Raw genomic sequence first — 20,652 nt, 5'->3', positions numbered from 1 at the left:
TGTCGAAAACAGGCTAAGAAGTCAGACACAAAAGGCCACATATTAAATGATTCCATTTATATGAAAATGTCAAGAACAGGCAAATACATAGGGACCGAAAGTAGATTAGTGATTGCCAGGGACTGAGGGGAGGTGACTGCCAATGGGTATGGAGTTTCAGAGTGTAGTGGATTGAATTATGTTCCCCCCAAACTCACTGAAGCTTGAATTGTGTCTCCCAAGTTTTATGTATCAGAAACTTAGCCCCCAGGGCTGGCCCGTGGCTCACTCAGGAGAGTGCAGTGCTGATAACGCCAAGGCCATGGGTTCGGATCCTACATAGGGATGGCCGGTTCGCTCACTGGCTGAGCGTGGTACTGACAACACCAAGCCAAGGGTTAAGATCCCCTTACTGGTCATCTTTAAAAAAGAAAAGAAAAGAAAAGAAACTTAGCCCCCACTGTGACTGTTAAAAGGATGGGAAATCCTATTACAGTAATTTAAAGGTGGATCATTGAAGAGGTGATTAGATTGTAGGACCATGCTGTAGTGAATGGATTAATAATGGTGGTCAGGGGCGTGGTTCTGAGGGCTTTAAAAGAAGAGAGAGTCCGTCTCTGCTCTCTTTGCTTCCACCTTCTTGCAATGTGAGACCTCTGTGTCACTGTCTCTACCACTAGATGGATTTTGGACTTCCCAGGCTCAGAAAGTTTAAGCAATAAAGTTCGTTTTCTTTGTAAGTCACCCAGTTTTGAGTATTTTGCTATAAGCAACAGAAATGTACTAATACACCCCTGATGGTCACTAATGTGGACAACTGATCCCGAGAGGCCAGGGGACAGGCCGGCATCCACAGGGGAGTGAGAGGGGATTTCCTTTAATGTAGTATCTCATAGTGGATAGAGGAGCAAAAGGAGATGGGAATCTTGGCCCCTCCGAGCCCTGCAGGAGGGGTTTTGAGTCATGGGGAACTTTAACCCCTCAGCCCATCCTGTTGGCTATACTTTCAAAATAGATACAGGACTGGCCCACCTCAACCCTTCCATGGCCCCCACCCTGATCCCATCCACCCTGTTCTCCAGACTGCTCCATGGAATCAGCCTCCTCACTGTCTTCCTGCTCCCACTCCACAATGTGGTTCCCATACTCACATCGTGCAGCCACAGGGCCCCTAGGAACACCTGAGTCAGATCATTACCCTCCTCTGCTCTGGTTCCACCTTAGAGTAAAAGCTTTTAGCTTACTCCTGGTGGCCAGTGAGGACCCTCATGATCTGTCCCCTCCCCTCTCCTCTCTGCCCACATAGCTTACCATTGGTCCCCTCGCTCACTCTGCTCCAGCCACACATGCTTCCTACCAACTCCTGGCACATACCAGGAATCTTTACGCCTCAGCGTCTTTGCACTGGCTGTCCCCTCTGGTTGGAATGCTCTTCCTCCAGTATCCACACGGCTCCTTCCCTCCCCTCCTTCAGATCTTTGACCAAGTGTCACCTCAGTGAGGCTTAGCAAACTGCTTTCTACATTCCTCATCTTCCTTCCCTGTTTTATTTTTCTTTGTAGGAGTTATCACCACCTGACACACAGTTTTTCTTATTTTTTTGGTGGCTGGCCAGTAAAGTGAACCAAACCCTGACCCTGGTGTTACAAGGCGGTGCTCCAACCAACTGAGTGAGCCCGGCAGCCTGTTTTACTTATCTTGCTTGTTGTCCATCTCTTTCAGTAGAATGTCACCTCTAGGAGTGCTGGAATTTTTCACTGTTCACCATTTTATTCTATATGCCCCAAATATTGTTGGTTCAATAAGTGTCTGTTGAACGTAAAGCATTCCGCTAGACAGATTAAGACGTACCTACTTCTGGCCCTAGAAGAGCACAGTAAGGAAACAGAAACAAATAAACTGGACAGTATCACATGGCAATAAAAGAGGTAGATAAATGGGGAGCCATGATTATAACTGTGTAAGGAGGCTAACTAAGCTGGAGTGATCAGGAAGTGACATCTGAATCAAGATCTCAAGTCCTGTTGGACGAAAAGGAGTGAAGATCTGGGAGGAGAACATCCAGGCAGAGGGAACAGCTAACGCAAAGGCCCTGAAGCAGGAATGAGCTTTGGGCATTTGATAAACGGAAGGAAAGCCAGTGTTTGTGCAACTGGAAAGGGATAAGCTTTAGGTTCATTTTATTTTTTTGGCGGCTGGCCAGTACTGGGATCCGAACCCTTAACCTTGGTATTATAACACGGCTCTCTAACCAACTGAGCTAACCAGCCAGAGCAAGGAATAGCTTCAGGTTTAGAAGGGAGGGTCAGATTATGCCTTGTGGGGTAAGGAGGGGAGCGACTTTTTCTTTCAGAGAACAAAATTATCCAGCTGTGGTAATTTCCAAGCTGTTCCTTCCACTCTTTGGGCCTGTTTTACCTCATCTGTGAAACACGGTTAGATTTCTGAGGTCTGCTCTATTTCCGGACCTTCTTGGCACTCATGACCACCCTGACGAAGGTAACATTGCCATCCCCCTAATGGATGAGGAAACAAGGCCCAAGAGACTAAATCACTGTCCCAAGGCCACAGAGCTAGTAAGTGCAGCCTCCATATTTGAACCCCAGGAGTGTGGCTCCAGAGCCCGTGCTCTTAACCTGCATTCCATACTGCCACCCGCACAACCACAACTAGAACCGCCACTTACAAGCTGTAGCATTTTGGGTTAGTCCCTTGCGTCCCCTGAGCCCGTTTCCCCATCTGTACAATGTACACCTCCAGCAACACAACACTTGGCTGACCAGGAGGCATGACGCCCGAATCCCAAACAACCGCGCGACTTTCTGTCTGGTAGGGGGTGGGGGGGTGGGGTAGGTTTTAGGGGAAAGGGACGTGGAGCCCGAATGCAGCTGCTCAACAGTCTTCCCATTCTTTTCTTGCCTGGTTTCCTCCATTCAACTGCTGAGCAACTCTCGATCTCCCACCACCTCCCCGCTCCCCCCACATTTTTTTTTCCGGGATGAAAAGAGGTCGTGGTCCCTTTAAGGCCCGCCCCTCCCTCCCCCAAAACTTCCCAGTGTCGGCTCTCTTTTCGATCCGGGACGGCCGGCCAGGCTCGCCGCCGAGCTGGTAGGGGCTGGGGGCGAGGGGTCGGGGAGGGGCGCGGGGGAACTGGTGGGAGGCGCCACCCGCGGCCCGGGGCCGCTGTCCGAGCGGAAGGGGTGGGGGAGGGGCGACGGCCGGGAGCGCGGGGGTGCAGAAAAAGCCGCCGCCCGGTCGCCCGCCTTGGGCGCGCGCGGCCGGGCGAGCGGTCTGGAACGTGCAGCGCCGGGGACGGTTCCGCCGCGTTCCGTCCGCGCGCGCCGGCGCGAGGGGCGTCCGGGCCGGGCGCGGGGGCGGGGAAAGGAGGGGCCCCTCTCTTCCCCTCCCCCCACCGCATTCTTCTGACGTCGGGACCTCGAGACCCCGCCCTTCAGTGAGGCCTGCCCCGCCCTCCTGTCGTCGCACGGGTCACGTGTTTCAGACACAGCGCTGGCCCCTATTCTGCAGGCGTTTCCGAATATTCTTGGTGTGACTGGGAGCTGATTTACGTCCCTATCAGGCTCCCCCCGCAAAACTTCTCTGTCTTCCCTAACGGCAGACCCTCTAGGTCTGTCCCACTCTTTTAGTGTCATTGACTCCATTTCAAAGTTAGTTTCCACGAAGACCTCCTACTTCGGGAACCCTCTTTCATCTTGGTGGAAAGGATCCGGCGCACCTTTGAGGGCGTCCCCCGTGTTACCCCGACGCTACCCTTGCTAAGTGCGGTGTCCTGCAGGCAGCTCCATAACGTTAGAGCTCTCAGGTCGGGATCCAGGGTCAGCCCTAGTCTGCCTCCTGCCCGCGGGAACTGAGGCCGTCCTGCCCCCAAGTTCCTGTTATTACGCTTCACAAGAGCCTGGAGACTGAGGGAGGGCTTTCTTTGCAGTGCAATCGGGGGTGGTCTTGCTCCAACCCCGAGGAGCGAAGGCCCAGCGATGCATAGATCACAAGAACGACTCTTGCAGAACGCTTGCCCTGTGCTGGGTGCTGTACAGGGTGCTTGGTTAGGCAGGCCACCCTCACTAAGGCCGAGGCAAGGACCACCACTCCCTTTCCCACACAGGACTTCCATACAAGGGAGGAACAGGCTTTTGCAGACTGTGACGACCCAGAGTGATCAGGGCTGTCACGTGAAAACCATTGGCCTGAGTTACGGAGGGTGGGGGGGCGGAAGCTTAGGGATCTGGGCTGACCCATGAACTGAGACCGCAGGGACAAGAAGAATTAGACCTTAGCTCCTGCAGGAGAGTAGGCGACTATTCCAAGAGGAAGGGGATGCACGGCCTGAGATCAAAAGGTGCGCAAGAGTCTTCCCCCTCTGCAACCTGAAAGGAGTTATTGTGACTGAATTTAGAGGTGAAATGGTGAAATGACGCTGGTGAACTGGGCAGGGTCCGAAGACAGCAGCAGTGAATGGTTCGGTTTTGTTTTATTTTAGCAGTGAGTGGTTTTAAAATGAGGAAAAGGATCAGATTTTTTTTTTTTTTTTTTAAAAAGATGACCGGTAAGGGGATCTTGACCCTTGACTTGGTGTTGTCAGCACCACGCTCACCCAGTGAGCAAACCGGCCATCCCTATATGGGATCCGAACCCATGGCCTTGGTGTTATCAGCACCACACTCTCCCGAGTGAGCCACAGGCCGGCCCGAAAAGGATCAGATTTTGAATTAAAAAAAATTCCTCCAGCATTAGGTAGGTTGGAGGTGGAAAGGAATCGAAGTATAGTGACGGGGACAGAGCTGCCCTGGAAGCTGCCTTCCGTCTTAGTCTAGTCTTCCGGCGCTGCACATAACAATCACTCAATAATACCCCGGGTACTTCAGGTCATAGTTCTCTTACAGGGTTGCCCGCCTTCGGAGCATGAAAACATACTCGCGCATGCGATCCCGTCTCCAATCTTTTCCTAGACTACGCCAGAGAAAGCCAACTCTGCAGTGGGTTTCCTCTTTTTCACCCAATCATATCAGTGTCTTATAACCTGGCGGAAGGATATTTTTCCACTCTCAATTGACCAATCGAGTGGAGATGCAGAAGATGGGCATCTGCAGTCACCACTGGGGAGAGGAAAAAAGGGAGGGGCTTCTTTGTCTCCTGGCGGAGCGGCGCGGGAAAGTAATCGTTGTGACCGGGAGACTAAAGACTTTCGGTCTGAGGGATTATCGAGAAAGCCAATGAAAGCGGGAGGGAGGCGGGGCTTCTCAGAAGGTTTGGCGCGCCGCTGTTATCAGGTGCTCCTCGGGAATTCAGCCAGTGCCAGAAATCCGACCTATCAAAATGGAGTTTATTTTAAGGCGGCGGAGTTGCCGGAATGACTGGCAGAAGGCGCTCGCCTATAAGGAGTGTCTCAGACAAACGAGGGCGGACCCTCCTGCAGAACGGCGTGGGCAGTATCCAATAGGCACGCAAGGCATGCAGCGACTTCCCCTCCCCCCGCGGCGGGACCAGTGGCTCCCCCTATCGGGTGGGGGCGGCGGGTGACGGGCGTGTCCCTCCCCCAATGAGAGGCGGGGGGAGGCGGGTTCTGCGCCGCCATGTCGCGGAGGCTGCTGCCCCGGGCGGAGAAGCGGCGTCGGCGGCTGGAGCAGAGGCAGCAACCGGACGAGCAGCGGAGGCGGTCGGGAGCGATGGTGAAGATGGCGGCGGCGGGCGGCGGAGGCGGCGGTGGCCGCTACTACGGCGGTGGCAGTGAGGGCGGCCGGGCCCCTAAGCGGCTCAAGACTGACAACGCCGGCGACCAGCACGGAGGCGGTGGCGGTGGCGGTGGAGGAGCCGGGGCGGCGGGCGGCGGCGGCGGGGTGAGGCCAGGGCCCCAGGTGCCGGGAAGGGAGGGAAAATTCCCCATCTTCAGGGCATTTGGGGGGGCTCTGCGCACGCGCTCAGGACCTCGCGCCGTTGAAGGGGTGGGGGAGGGGCAGGCGTTGGGCTAACGGCGGGTTTGCGCAAGGACAGGCGTTTGCGCGTGCGCGCAATCCAGAGCCGGGTTGGGGGGGCGGAGGAAATAGCTTGCCCTCCGGACGGTTCGCTGCGCAGGGCGTACTGCGCAGGCGCCGTGAGCGGGCATGTGGGGCCCAGGCACGCGGCTGGGCCGGGTTTTTTCGCCTTTATCGCTTTTCTCTTCTGGTCCCTCGCGCAGGCGCAGTTCTCCCGCTAGGCCTCGTGGGCGGTTGGGGGGGGCGGGCGGTGGCCTTGTCCTCGCCGAAGTAGGGAATAACGTCTGATAGCAGTTTAATCTCTATACTCTCTGTACAGAAATTGGGTTTTTTTGAGAAAATATTTCAGAACAGAATAGGTCCCCCATTTTAGTGGGCATTGAAAACGGTGAGACAGACTTGTGAAAGGCTCGTTTGGGAGTTGAGCCAAGTTTTGGAGCCATCACAGGTTTGCTTACAATTTCGGAGGTTGACTGGGTACGGAGAATTTGGTAAACCAAAATATTTCTTGGTCATGTGGCCATGTTGGAAGGGATTCAGCCTCTTTAGTCTCCCGCTCCGCAAAGACCCCCAGTTGTTACTTCTGGGTGTGGACCCAGTCCCTTCGAAGTTTTTGAAATCCTGTTCAGCCCCTTCCGGCGTTTTAGTGGCAGTGATTTACTAGCATTTTAATCTTTGCCAGGCATTGTTCCATACATTTTTAAAGACATCTTAATTGAATCCTTAACATATCCCTTTGTGAGGTTAGTGGAGGTATTAGGATTCCGGATTTACAGAGGAGAAAACGGCAAAGAGAGATGAGATAAATTAGGTCACATACCTAGTAAGGGACAGGGCTGGGATTAGAGCTCAGGACTGTGGAACTCCGTCTCTGGACCTGGTAACCACCAGGGGGGTGTGCATCCTGTGGTTTGTGGTTCATTCCTGAAATGAAATCGGCTTCTGCGCATGATTTTCAGACTGGAGGCTGGACCCAGAGCCCAGGAGAGGTAGAGGAGAAAGTTACTTTCCTCCTGATTCCCAGAGGCTTCTTTCTGTGTGGGTGGAAAGATAACCTTCCCCGAGAGGGAGTTGTCTTGGTTTTTAACAGTATAGGTGAAGTTTCTCTTCTTTCTGAAAGACCCTCCTTGCTCTGTTTTCCTTAGTCTAGCCTAGGCAATGTTTTCCAAAGCAGATTTTAATGAGAGAGTGATTAAAGGCTAGAAGAGGTCAGCTTTTGGGGCATAGGCTGTTTTGCCCTGACTGGGGCTGAGTGAGTGGTGGAGGGTAGTCATGTTTGGCTAGGTGGTGATGACTTGCTCAAGCAGAGAAAAGGCAAAGATGTTGGGGCATGTGCAAAAGGGATGTCCTTGTTCAGACTGCAGCAGACACCTGTTTGAACCTTTCCTGCCAGTGTGTCCCCTTTAAGTCGCTCTTTCCCCATATTTCATTGATTGAGTGTACAAGCAGGAAAAGAGACAGGTTCCTGGAGGAATGTAAGATTTGAGACTTGTCCCCTCTCCATTCTCCCATCCTCAGAAGCTACAGCAAGAGCCAGTAGGCAAGTGGCCATCCACTTAGGACTGCTCTTCTGCTGGTCCAGATTCCTTTTGGGGTGATTGGGTTGAACTGTTACCTCTATTCTGGCCTGTGCATCCTTCTTGGTGGACACTAACTGTCTTATCTGTCTGGGTTTCCAACAGCATGGAGGCCAGTGGGTTGCCATCTCGTACAGATGGAAATGAAGTCTTGTTTCTGCTTCCTTTCTTAGGAGAACTACGATGACCCACACAAAACCCCTGCCTCCCCAGTTGTCCACATCAGGGGCCTGATTGACGGTGTGGTAGAAGCTGACCTTGTGGAGGCCTTGCAGGAGTTTGGACCCATCAGGTACTCAGAGGCCAGGGTATAGGTTTCTCAGGGAAGCTGGCTCCTTGGTGTCCTTACATGTCACTGATTTCTGATTGGAAGTAGTGATTTCACCATTTTGGTCCAGGGTCTTTTGGCTAGTCCCCTTCTCTGCCTTATCGTTTCTGGGCAGCATTCTTTCAATAAATTTCAAGTATTTGGCTTGTGCTAGGTACTGAGAATACAATAGTGAACAAGACTGTCCTGGATTCCTCCTCCCAGAAAATTGCCCACTCAGAGTGATTAGCATTGTGATAGGGTAAGTCCAGGGGTCTGTGAGAAGTGTCTTGCTCATGCGAAGGGAGGTGTCCAGAAGGCTTCCCAGAGGAGGTGATGACTTAGCTATATGTCTTTAGTCTGTGGTGCCATGAGGTGTTCAGGTCAGGAAATTGTGACAGGGTTTCAGAGGAGTCCAGAGACTATGGAGGAGTCAGTTCACAGAAAATTGAAGGACATTCCCTTCTTGTCTCCATTCTTCTAAAAGGATTGAAACTTGTGTTCTTTTTGCTAGCTATGTGGTGGTAATGCCTAAAAAGAGACAAGCGCTGGTTGAGTTTGAAGATGTGTTGGGGGCTTGCAACGCAGTGAACTACGCAGCTGACAACCAAATCTACATTGCCGGTCACCCAGCTTTTGTCAATTACTCTACCAGCCAGAAGATCTCCCGCCCTGGGGACTCAGATGACTCCCGGAGTGTAAACAGTGTGCTTCTCTTTACCATTCTGAACCCCATCTATTCCATTACCACGGTATGCACCAGTGGTCATTTCTTTAGGCTCTTCTGTGAAGTTTCCTCCCTTTTTCCCTTTCTCCACATCCCCTCTCCCAGGCCAAACTGACCTATCCATGCCCTTCACTTGGCATGTGTTTGCTTTTGCAGGATGTTCTTTACACTATCTGTAATCCTTGTGGCCCTGTCCAGAGAATTGTCATTTTCCGGAAGAATGGAGTCCAAGCCATGGTGGAATATCCTTTACTGGGGAACAAATGTTCCCCGGGGTGGGGGTTCTAACAGGGCTTGGCAGGAAACTGTTCTTTGAACTAGTATGTATCTACTAAATGCCTGCCATGTGCCAGATGCCTTCACAGAGCCCACAGTCTGATGGGTGAGACAGTAAACAAGGAACCAGACATATATGTAATGTGATTGTGTGAATCTGAAGTGAGGGGAAAGAACAGAATGCTATGAGATAACAGGGGAAAGGAACTCAAAGAGGGATTTGGGAAGGTCTCTGAGGAGGTGCTGTTATATTTCCATGAGGACACAGAAGCTGGTATTCAAGGTAGGGGGAGGAAATGGCCTCTGTAAAGGTCGTAAGGTGGGAGGAGCTTATTGTTGGAGAAAGTGGAGGACCTGAGGACTGCATTAGTGGCTGACACGAGGGAGATGGGTTTGTTAGGGACATTGGGAGAAGTTATTAGGGCATTCTATACAACAGTGTGATGCTTGGGCAGGGTGCAGTGGGAAACCACTGATAGACTTTAGGGCAGGGATGTAACCGTTGATGTTTCAGAGAGATTGTTCAGGTTTAGTAAAAGTACAACATGGGAGAGGACTGGGACAAGGAAGGTGACTTAACTTGGGGTGGTGGCAGAGGAGATTGCTTCTGCTTCTGGGCTGGTAGGCTGGAGTGGACATACAGATCACAAGAGAATTCTGTTCAATGAGTGACTACTCAACTAGGGCACCATTCTGTTCCATCTCCACAGTTTTGACATCTCGTGATGTTGGTGGTGGCTGTAGGCAGTGAACTGACCCCAAGGCACAAGTGCATCACAGTTTTGGGTTGCTGTGTTGTCATCCCTTTCTAGGACAACTTGAAGCCCTTCCCGAAAAGCTTCCATGATGATCCTTTCCTTAATTTTACTCACATTTGACTCTGTGCAGAGTGCCCAGCGGGCCAAAGCCTCACTCAATGGGGCTGACATCTATTCTGGCTGTTGCACTCTGAAGATTGAATATGCAAAGGTAGGTATGGGAAGTGACCGCCCTTTGTTAGCCTCCAGGTGAGTGGGAGGGCATGTCTTATCTCAAGCTTTGTCTTGTCTTTACAGCCTACACGTTTGAATGTGTTTAAGAATGATCAGGATACTTGGGACTACACAAACCCCAACCTCAGTGGACAAGGTAATCCTGATGGCCACTTTGTTCTAAACACACCTGCCTTGCCTTCACTCGACTAGCGCACTTCATAGACTTGGGCTCAGGGTTATGTAATGCCATTGGGCTCCCTGTGGACATGGGAGGGCCTTGGGGTCAGCTCTTGGAAAAGACACCCCAGTGGGAGAGGGAGAATGCGAGGGGCCTTTGCAGGTCCTAGCTTGTTGCTTGTGGCCCTATGATGCTGCTGAGGGTGCAGAGTCAAGGCAGAGGCTTGGATGGGGTGGGGAGCAGGGCCTCACTGAGGATAAGGCATGGCAGTGGGCTTAGAGACAAGTAGCAGGTCCCAAGTGGATTCTGCTGCTTTCCTTCTAGAGCCTGGCCAGGGTCACTGACTCTCCATTCTCACTGGGCCAGGAATGGTCCTTTTGGTCTTCATTGTTGAGAGGGTCTGATTGTGGGGGTGACAGACTGGAGAGGTGATGAAGGCTCCTGGGCTCTTGCAGCAGAGCCTTTGAGTAAGCTGACCTTGTGGAGGTGAGACTCTGGATTGGACCAGGGCGGGCATACCTCACCTCATTTGTAGAGGAGACTCAGTATCTCTGCAGAGGTCCAAATGAACAACCCCCTTCCTAGTGTCTGTCAAGAATGATTTGCCTTTGGTAGGAGGGAGAGGTGGAGGATTGCATTTGAAAAACAGCGGCACCCCCACCCCCCACCCCCCAGCAAGACCGTTCATCTCTGTGTGTGTCTTGGTCTGATACGTCGGACCAGGTCATGGGGTGAGGGAGGAGGCTGATTGCTGCCATTACACAGGCTCTGGGAAGCCAGAGGCCCCTTTCCTAGAAAGGCCTGTCTTGCTCACCCTTGCAGCTGGGAAGCAGTGGGTGGCATGGGCTAGACTCTCCCCAGGACCCTCACAGTGAGCCCTATGGGCCTGGCTGCTCCCTCCAAAGGTCAGAGGCAAATTGATGACCAAGTGAATGTACCAGAGCGGGCAATGGCATTACATGACTGCTAACAGAAACACGGCAACCAACCATTTCTTCTCCAAGGAACATAAATAGAAGATGTGCAGACCGGCAGGGGCTAGTGGCAGGGGCTGGCTGTGCATTGGTTTTGATGCCTCTCAGCTTTGGCCGCCCCGAGACGGGGGCCCAAAAAAAACGAGGGCTGATGAGGTAACCTGGAGTGAGGGCGGTGCTTCGCTACCCCCTCAGGAACCATACTTCAGCGGCTCTGCCTCTGCACATTGCTTACCAACACACAGGGTAGAAAACCACTAGCTCTTCCTGGAGAGAACAGAACATGCAGCCTCCACCACGTCCCCAGAAACAGCTGCAGACTTGAGCTCACTACATCAAGAACACCACACCGCGCTCCAAGGAACAGCTACAAGCACAGAGACAGAGACAAAGAGAGAAAGAGATGCAACATGGCAGCAGACACTGCTTTTTTATTAAACATTAAAAAAGCCAAAATCCAAGCAAACTTGAACCCGAGAATGTACACAGAAGTAGGAAACACAGAGAACAGAGCTCTCCCAGCCAGCCAGCGAGCGGTGCTCTTTTCGGAGAACGTTTCATAGACTGAAGTAGATTCCATGGGCCTCCAAGACAATAGGATCCTCTCCATTCCTCGCCATATGGGTTTTGTTTTTTAAATCCTTTGTTTTGGGGAGGGCCTTTTTTTCTTTTCTGTTTTGATATTTTTATTTTTTCCGCAGTCACCGGCTGCCAACATAATCTGCACCAACTGGAGATCAGAAAAAAATAAAAGCTTAAACCACAACAACAACAACAACAAAAAATCAAAAAACCAAAACAGACCTAAAACCAGACAGCCAAACAACTCAGAGGCACACAGTTACCTGCTGGCGGGTAACCAGGCGTGCTCCCGAGGCCAAAAGCGCGGGCATAGTGGGGCCACTGGCACACTTCATACCCAGGAGACACGCACATGGAGCGCTACACAGCCAGAAGCACCGCACTGCAGCACATAATGTGAGGAGGTGACAACACGGAGGGACACTTTCCACTTCATACACCTTTATTTCCACTTTTCTGATATCTTCTGAGGACAGAACATCTGTGAGCCTTTTTTGATTTAATCAAAACATTGACTTTAAAAACAATTCTTTAAAAAAAAATTGTAGCGGATGTGTACCGTAACTTGTATTTATGACTGTAAAACCATGTGATGCAGGGTCGCAGTGTATGTTTGATGGGACGCCATCTTTCAGAACTGTGCTAACTCACTGTTGAAGCGTCCAATGGTAAGAGAAAATACAGATTTATTTTTTGTGACAAATGGACATTGTACTCTGTACTTCTGCTGTAAGTAGCCCTTTTCCATCTTTGTAATGACTGATTGTTGAAAACAAAACCCAGGCCGGGTGGCAGGAATGGGCAGTGGTTTCAATCCTGGGTATTGGAGTCAGCCAGACCAGGGTTCAAATCCTGGCTCAGCCACTAACTTGCTTTGTGACCTTAGGCTAAAGTGTCTTTTAACTGCTCAGTTAAAAGTTAACTACTCAGTTTTCTTACCTGTAAAATGGGACTGAAATATGAGTACCTACCTCATAGAGTTGTAATGAGGAATTGAAGAAGTGAGGAATTAAAGAAGCTGTGATGTCTGTAAGGCGCTTAGCCCAGTGTCTTGCCATTTAAGCGCTAAATGATTAGGAACTGCAGCTGGTGATTATGAACTGCAGCTGGGGTTGGGAGGCAGGTCTGCGCCATTGTTGGGTCTGAAACTGTTGATACCTTGTACATGATTGCTTGTTTGAACTGATTTTGCTGTTGCCCTGCTTCTCAGCTGCTACAGGTCCTCCTCGGGCTGGATGTTACTGGGTGGGAGGGTGGCTGGGATCAGCAATGACAGAAAAGGGGGTTAGAGAGAGGGGCTTAGAGATCTTAGGACTTGAGGCTTTGGGGGCCAAGTCTTATCTTCCTGCTTTTCCTGGGTTATTTTCCTTCTCTTAACCTTCTCTCCCTTTATTGGGAGTTACTTTAGAAAGTTGTTTTTGGCCCCTATAATATATCAGCTTCCATAGCAGCTACAGACTTTCTAGAAGGCCTGAGAGCTCGGCTTCCCACCAGGGCCAGGGTAGATGAAAGAGAGCACAGAACCTGGCCTTGTCCTCTGAAAAAGGAAACCAGTTCCCTTGGTATGGGTAGGGGAGGGAGAGTGGGCTCTGGTTTAGAGGCCTGGGCTTCATTCCTGCCCTGGGTTGGGCCATAGGGAGGAGTTCCCAGCAGCTCTTGTAAGAAAGGGCAGGATTTGCAATGAGGCTCCCACGAGTTGAAGGACTTTGAGATTAGCTTCTGTAGTCAGGAGGGAGAGAAACACCCTGCTTTTCGCATTAGATTCTAACTGCTTTCTCTTCCACAGGTGACCCTGGCAGTAACCCCAACAAACGCCAGAGGCAGCCCCCTCTCCTGGGAGATCATCCCGCTGAATATGGTGAGGGCAGGGGGTTCCCTTCCGTGGACTCCCGTGGCTCATGTGCCCCTGCCCGCCGTCCGCCGTGCAAATTCTCACCCGTCCTCCCTCTCTTTCCTTCCCACCCCCCAGGAGGGCCCCACGGTGGGTACCACAGCCATTACCATGATGAGGGCTACGGGCCCCCCCCACCTCACTACGAAGGGAGAAGGATGGGCCCACCAGTGGGGGGTCACCGTCGGGGCCCAAGCCGCTACGGCCCCCAGTATGGGCACCCCCCACCCCCTCCCCCACCACCCGAGTATGGCCCCCACGCTGACAGCCCTGTGCTCATGGTCTATGGCTTGGATCAATCTAAGATGAACTGTGATCGAGTCTTCAATGTCTTCTGCTTATATGGCAATGTGGAGAAGGTGAGCTGCTGCTGGGTCCACTGCTTTCCTTGTCAACTTGGTGGGCCCAAGGAAAGCCCTGAGCCTTATAGCTTGCCAGTCAGCACGGGGGAACAAGCTACTGGAAGCCTGGCTTAGAGCAGGCTGGCCCAAAGTGGGTAACTTGGCTAACTCAGGCAACCTGCTACAGCCAGGTTTTGTTTAGTCTTCACTGTATATGGGTATTTTGTTTTATTTTCTTTGAATTAACTGTGTTAAAAAAAACCAGGACTTTATCACATAAAAGTACTAATGTTTCCTAGTACATGAATATAGAGATTACAAAATACATAGAAATTTACCCGTTATCTAATGTTAAAGACCGTTGTGTAAGGATTTCATCTGGAAAACTTGAGATTGTCAGAGCACTGAGTCTTCCTGCATTCCCTGTGGGTCACTTGGCTGGAACTGTCTGGTGGCTGACCATCCACCTGAAAACAGGTGGTTTTCTGCTCTAATTAAACCTGTCTGGGTCTTGGAAGCCTTTGAGTGTGCAGCCCTTGGCTTGGTCCATTTATGTTAATAACAGCTAGTACACATGGCATGTTCTTATATACCACATGCCATAAAGGTGCTTTACATGTAGTAACTTGTTTAATTTTCACAGTAATCCTTAATGAGACAGATGGGTTAAATAACTTGCCCAGGTTCACAAAACCTTTATTTGGAAGCAGGACTCAGAGCGAGATAGCTTGGCTTCAGAGCCTACACTATTCTTAGAGTACATTTTTTTTTTTTTTTTTTTTACAGTGATCGACTTAAAGAACTATTTTACGTCATGGCCATAGATAACCCATCCACAGATATATGTGTCTGTGTTCTGTTATTCTGCATGCTTTTTTGTTGGGTTTTATTAAGTGACCCACTCATGGGTCATGTCCTACAGTTAGAACAACAACTGCCTAGTCTCTGCTGCCCACTTGGGTTTACTTGCTGTGGGCCCAGCGTGCTTTTCCGGTGATCTTAATTCTTCATTCACATGTGAGGAAATGGGATCCCAGAGCCAGAGCAGGAGTTGCTTGCTTCTAATTAGCATGGAAGGGGGCAGGAGAAGGGTCCTTGGCAGCTGGGCATGGTGCTGACTGTGGCTGCTCTCCCCAAGGTGAAATTCATGAAAAGCAAGCCAGGGGCCGCCATGGTGGAGATGGCTGATGGCTATGCCGTGGACCGGGCCATTACCCACCTCAACAACAACTTCATGTTTGGGCAGAAGCTGAATGTCTGGTAGGTGCTCAGTCTTCCCAGGCAAAGGAGGGTTGGAAAGGGATTGAGGAGACAAGGGAAGGGGAGGTGGGGCCCAGCAGAGGAGCACAGTGAGGCCCAGTTGCTTACTCAGGCAGGAATGGGGTGTGGCAGGTATATTCTCAGATGTTCTCTAAAGCCCTGTGAGAAAGTGGGTCAGTCTCACCTCAGCTGTGGCACAATGCCCCCTGAGGCATGCAGCACTATCATATAGGCACGGGGCCAGCCGAGCCTCAATGAGGCCATAGTGGAAAGGTTGTGGGATAACTTTGGGTCTGACAGAGGGCCCCCCTTTCTTCTCTCCTACAGTGTCTCCAAGCAACCAGCCATCATGCCAGGTCAGTCATATGGGTTGGAAGATGGGTCCTCCAGTTACAAAGACTTCAGCGAATCAAGGAACAATCGATTCTCCACCCCGGAGCAGGCAGCCAAGAACCGCATCCAGCACCCCAGCAACGTGCTGCACTTCTTCAATGCCCCACTGGAGGTGACTGAGGAGAACTTCTTTGAGGTGGGTGCCATGGAGTTTCTCAGGCAGTTGGCCCCTCACCACAGCCACCTGAGTAGGCCACTCATTCTAGTGTTTCACCAAATACCTTATGAACTGCTCTGACAGGCCCTGGCTTGGGTGCTGGGAACACAGCAGAGACCAGGACAGATATAGATCTCTGCTCACAGTCCAGACAGAGTGCAAATGACACCAGACTTCTAGAAACAGTGGACCAATGCTGCTACTTGGCATTTTTGGTTAGCTGGAACAGCTGCTCATTTGCTGGGAAAGATTCTTCACAGGCCGTGATGAGAGTCCAGTCTCAAAACATGACCCCTGTTGTTGGGTCTTCAAGGTGTCTAGATAGCATCAGAAGGTGGGACCCTGTGAAGCATGGTCAGGGAACTAGGGCAGCTGGAGGGGGGAGGAGGAACTCTGAATGTCAGGGTTGGACTTCAGACCTCACTCTAGTCTCTTGAAATGTCACCCTTCAGTTCAGCAAACATTAGTCTAGTGCTGATACACACCCAAATTGCTGCCGAAAATGGGAAATTTAATAAGCAGTTTCCTGGTCCTTAGCAACAATGATTTGATTTTTGTGTGTGTGTGTGTGTGCGCGCGCGCCAGTACAAGGATCCGAACCCATGACCTTGCAGTTATAAGGCTACACTCTAACCAACTGAGCTTAACTGGCCAGCCTCCAACATAATGATTAATGATCAAGAATGGTGTTTCTGATCATTTTTGTGTCACAGAGTATGTGATAAAAGGTAGAAACCCTTTTTCCAGTGTGGCTTGCTTGAATTCTTCCATGTGGCACCCTTTCTGTTTCTGAATTTTCGTTTATTATCTATTTCTATCGCAGATCTGCGATGAGCTAGGAGTGAAGCGGCCATCTTCTGTCAAAGTATTCTCAGGCAAAAGTAAGTAAACTGTCCCTATATTCCTCTTTTCATTCAGTTGGCAGCTGCCCAGTTCCTGCTTGGTTCAGCCTAAAACCTTTGATTTCCCCTTGCATTCCAATCAGGTGAACGCAGCTCCTCTGGGCTGCTGGAGTGGGAATCCAAGAGTGATGCCCTGGAGACACTGGGCTTCCTGAACCATTACCAGATGAAAAACCCAAGTGAGTATCTGTGTGTCCTGCAGTCATCCCCCTGGTGGCCTAATGGGTTGGCTGGCTTCAGGCCAGAGCCATCCTTCCTGCCCTCGAGATAGGACCCCAGAGATTTCCTCACTGTCGCTGACAGAGGCAGGTGGAATCTGGTCGCCAGGAGAGCCGCCTGATGTTTCTCATGGGAGGGACAGCCTGGCTGCTTGCTGCCACCCACTCTGCCAGCTTGGGAAGTGCTCAAGCTTGCTCTGCGGGGAGCAGGTAGCATTTTCTTTTGAGTCAGAGACTGGCTCAGGGAGTATCCAGGAAAAGGGGCTACACTTGCCAGTGGGTAAAATTTACCCACCCAGTTGGTGGGGCAGGCCTATTGCCCTGGGCCAGCTAAGGAAATGGGAATGGAATTCTCCCTGGAGATAAGGAAGAGAAGAAATGCCTGGTGTTTGGCTCATTTTAAAGTCTCACTTTGGGCAATGATGAGTTAGATCCCTACAATTGAATTGCAGAAAATGGGAGATGTGTGCAAAATGAGGGGAGCTGGGTTGGGGGAGCCTCCAGACAGGGGCCCAGCCAAACCTCTCTCTCCTCCTCTCCTTTGCAGATGGGCCATACCCGTATACTCTGAAGTTGTGTTTCTCCACCACTCAGCACGCTTCCTAATTAGGTACCTAGGAAGAGTCCCATCTGAGCAGGAAAACGTTTCTCTTTCCTTTATGCCTTTGTTTGTTTTGTTTGTTTGGGTTTTTTTCGCAAAAGTTCTTGTATTCCTTTTTTCTTAATGCTAGGTTACTAGAGGCTTAACCATAATGGAAAACGCTGGAAGTCTGGAGGGGGAGGGAGAGGGTAACTCAAATCTCCCAAGATTAACTTTCATTTTTTAAGAATTATTGTACATGTGATTTTTTTTTTTTTTTTCCTGTTCATACATTTGTGCTGCCCATGTACTCTTGGCACATTTCAATAAAATTGTTTGGAAAATAAACAGCATTTGCTGGGATCCAGGGAATGTCTGCTTCCTTCCCTCCCAATGTCTTCTGAAGAGCAGTTGCAGGCAGGCTGGAACACAGCCGCAGGCCCAGCCCTGAGAAGAGCAGGATGGGCCACAGATGGTGAATGATGGTAGGAATTAAGGAGTCTTTTTAAGGGAAATCTGGCGGGCTTAGTGGCATTCTTAGTGGGCTCTGCCCGAGCAAGTTTGGTCTAGTTGGAGAGTCACTTAAAAAGTAAATGGTGTTGAAAAAGTTTAAAACTTTAAAAGAGACCAACAAATGGGCCTTAAAGAAGTAAACGCCTCTTTATGAGGTTGGAAAGTAAAACTCACATTAGATTCCTCTGAGTCACTTTATTGAAACGTTAACAATTATTTGTGATTTTCTTTCCATAAAGTTCTCATACTTTTTTTTTTTTTTTAAAGATGACTGGTAAGGGGATCTTGACCCTTGACTTGGTGTTGTCAGCATCACGCTCAGCATTGAGCTAACCGGCCATCCCTATATGGGATCCGAACCCGTGGCCTTGGTGTTATCAGCACCACACTCTCCCGAGTGAGCCACAGGCCTGCCCCGGTCATACTTTGTTTTTTTAAGAAAATCATATGTGCTGTACAGTCTTCTGTATCATATTGTTACTGAGAGACCAGGCTCGGTTTGCTGTCTCACACTAAACAAATGACTTGAAAGTCCAAAAGTAGGTTCAAGGATTGAAAGATTTATTCAGATTACCAGTACTCAACTAAATGTCTAACCAAGCAAACAGAAAAGAGGAGCAGTGGGGTCCAGTTTATCCTACTCCCAATCGGTGGGGCCAACCTATTCCACTGACACAGTAATTGATAAAAGCACTGTTGTTGGCACAAAGAAAAGTACCGACTACATTTAAGTCAGAGAAGCAAAGCATAGCTGGGAGCCCTCCAGGGTGCCCCTATATCATAGCAGATAAAATCCAACCAAACAGCAGAAGAGGGCTCAGAAAATCAGAAAGGTAAAGGGAATTTTAGTGGTTTTGGGACTTCCAGTCACTGTGGCGTAGGAATGAATCCTCACCATTCATGAATCCTGTCGGGGGGAACCTGCTCAAGCAAGGTCTTCACGATGTAGGACTGGCCTTCCCACCTTTGCTAGTTGCCTGTCAGGGCAAGCTGTTGCCAGCCAGGTAAGCATGCTTCCACAGGTTGAGAGAAGTTTAAGCTGTGGTTGTCCACAGTCACTTTAAAGAAGAAAAGGAAGAAAAGAGTAGAAGAGAATAAAGCATTGGTTTGTGTAAGGAAAATGGAAAAATGGTCGGGCTCCTTCAGCTGTTCAGAATCTTCTGCGTGACTTGGCATGTCTTGTAAGTACATTAACTGCGCACGTACACTCAGGTGTTCCCGGTTATCTGACAAGTATAAAGGACAAAAGGTTCTGATCCACAGTGTCCCCCGGATGCCCCCGGGAGGCCACCAGGGGACCGCCGCCGCCTGAGGCTGGGGGCTGAGTGCTGAGTTTGCATCTAAATCATGTCAACCTTGTCAGTGGCTCCCAGGATCTTTTTCAATTACCTAGCTCACGACCTTCATATGAGGGGTCTGTGAGCCAGCCCGACACCTCAGAATTTAGGCTGGGGACTCCAGAAGAGACTTACCAGCAGCAGAGACATGGGAGCAAAATAGTCCCAGTGGCCACTTGCCTCTTGCAGCTAGAGTCTTCTCTAGTACCCAAAGCTTTCCAATTTTTGCCAGTGACTAAATTAAGCTCTTGGATTCCAAAGTCGTAGAAATGAACAATGTACCCAGCAGTAAAGCAAGCAACACTTTATTAAAAGAGATAGACTTATGTAGCTATAGTAAAGCCAGCCCCCTGGGGGAGCTGTCCTGTGTCTTTTATAGGGAGAAGAGTTAAGCCTCACTGGGGTTGTGGTTCATTCTGTTCTTCCTGGTTGCATCATGAGTGCATGTTCGTTTAGGGCTCTGGTCCTTGAGGCTGCTCAGTAGGTCCAAGATGGCAGCGGTGGTCTTCATTGTCACCCCAGGAGGGTCATTGTAATGGTCACTTTGAATCTTTGTGCACATTTGGGAATTCCTAAAGGGGTCTTAAGATTAATCTGCAACTTAATTTTTGCAATTATGGTAAATAAGCCTTCGGGAGGGGTTTTGCAACTCAGTAAATACCTGTTTTCTCTCTTAGTCTATTTTTATCAGGTCGGGCCATGGGGTATAATCATTTGCCCTGGGGTTCTCATGACTGAGGAGTGGAAAGGTAAAAGTATCTTTTGCAGGGAAGATGGAGTCAGTTTGGTTCACAGGCCTAGCTTTACTCTGTTTCAGTATCACATTCAGAAAAATCTTATCTTTACCCCTGCAGAGTGTATGGATGTGTCATAATTTACTTAACCTGGTCTCAAAGATAATTTCCACGTCTTTTTTTCTACAGTAAACTGCTACAAAGCATGTCCTTATACAAATGTCTTTTTTTTTCTCCCTCGGCAGCTGGCTGGTAATATACAAATATCTGAGCCAATTTCCTTGATATTAATCTGGAGGTAAATTCCTAGCAGTGGAATTGCTGGGTTAAACGATATATATAATTGCAACATAGGAGAGACACTCCCCACTTGTAGCTGTGAACCTGTGAAGATGGCTTGCAGTGGGGGTACAACTGAGAAGGAGCCTGGTTTTAATGACCTTGATTCATGCTGTAGGCAGGAGGTCACCTGCAGGAGCAGATCACAAGTACTGTGCCTTGGAGTTCATGTGTGTGTGCTTGACAAAGAACCCACTTTGGGAGTGTACTGTGAAGTTTTTAAACTCTTAATATTGTGTTAAAAATATAACATCTACTGAAGTCATGTGGCATCATTTATCAAATGAACAAACTGCTTCACCAGGGGAAGCAAAAGAACCTCTGGACAAGGCGAAACTACAGTCACCTTGTAGCCATAATTAAATCAACTAGGGTTTGTTGTTTTTAAGCCCATCAAGGAGATAAAAAGTGAATTTTTCTAAT

General features: G+C 49.9%; 1 protein-coding gene across 3 annotated transcripts; it reads left to right on the top strand.

The window, feature by feature from the left end:
* Window positions 1-3,028: 3,028 nt before the first annotated feature.
* HNRNPL (heterogeneous nuclear ribonucleoprotein L) lies at window positions 3,029-17,669 on the top strand. Of its 3 annotated transcripts, XM_063110670.1 has the most exons (13): window positions 5,533-5,834; window positions 7,720-7,838; window positions 8,368-8,605; window positions 8,737-8,824; window positions 9,731-9,825; window positions 9,912-9,984; window positions 13,351-13,422; window positions 13,534-13,814; window positions 14,935-15,056; window positions 15,384-15,585; window positions 16,430-16,487; window positions 16,592-16,687; window positions 17,274-17,669. In XM_063110670.1, the coding sequence occupies exons 1-13, from the start codon at window positions 5,571-5,573 to the stop codon at window positions 17,330-17,332; spliced, it is 1,767 nt and encodes a 588-aa protein (XP_062966740.1). In that variant the 5' UTR covers window positions 5,533-5,570; the 3' UTR covers window positions 17,333-17,669. The 3 variants fall into 3 exon arrangements, with proteins under 3 accessions (XP_062966741.1, XP_062966739.1, XP_062966740.1); XM_063110671.1 differs by lacking the exon at window positions 5,533-5,834 and adding an exon at window positions 3,029-3,087 and having other exon boundaries at window positions 13,351-13,814; XM_063110669.1 differs by having other exon boundaries at window positions 5,527-5,834; window positions 13,351-13,814.
* Window positions 17,670-20,652: the final 2,983 nt, after the last annotated feature.

The sequence above is a fragment of the Cynocephalus volans genome, chromosome 10 (assembly GCF_027409185.1).
Source record: "Cynocephalus volans isolate mCynVol1 chromosome 10, mCynVol1.pri, whole genome shotgun sequence".
Lineage (NCBI taxonomy): Eukaryota > Metazoa > Chordata > Mammalia > Dermoptera > Cynocephalidae > Cynocephalus > Cynocephalus volans.
This window is presented reverse-complemented; position numbering and strand designations above follow the sequence as displayed.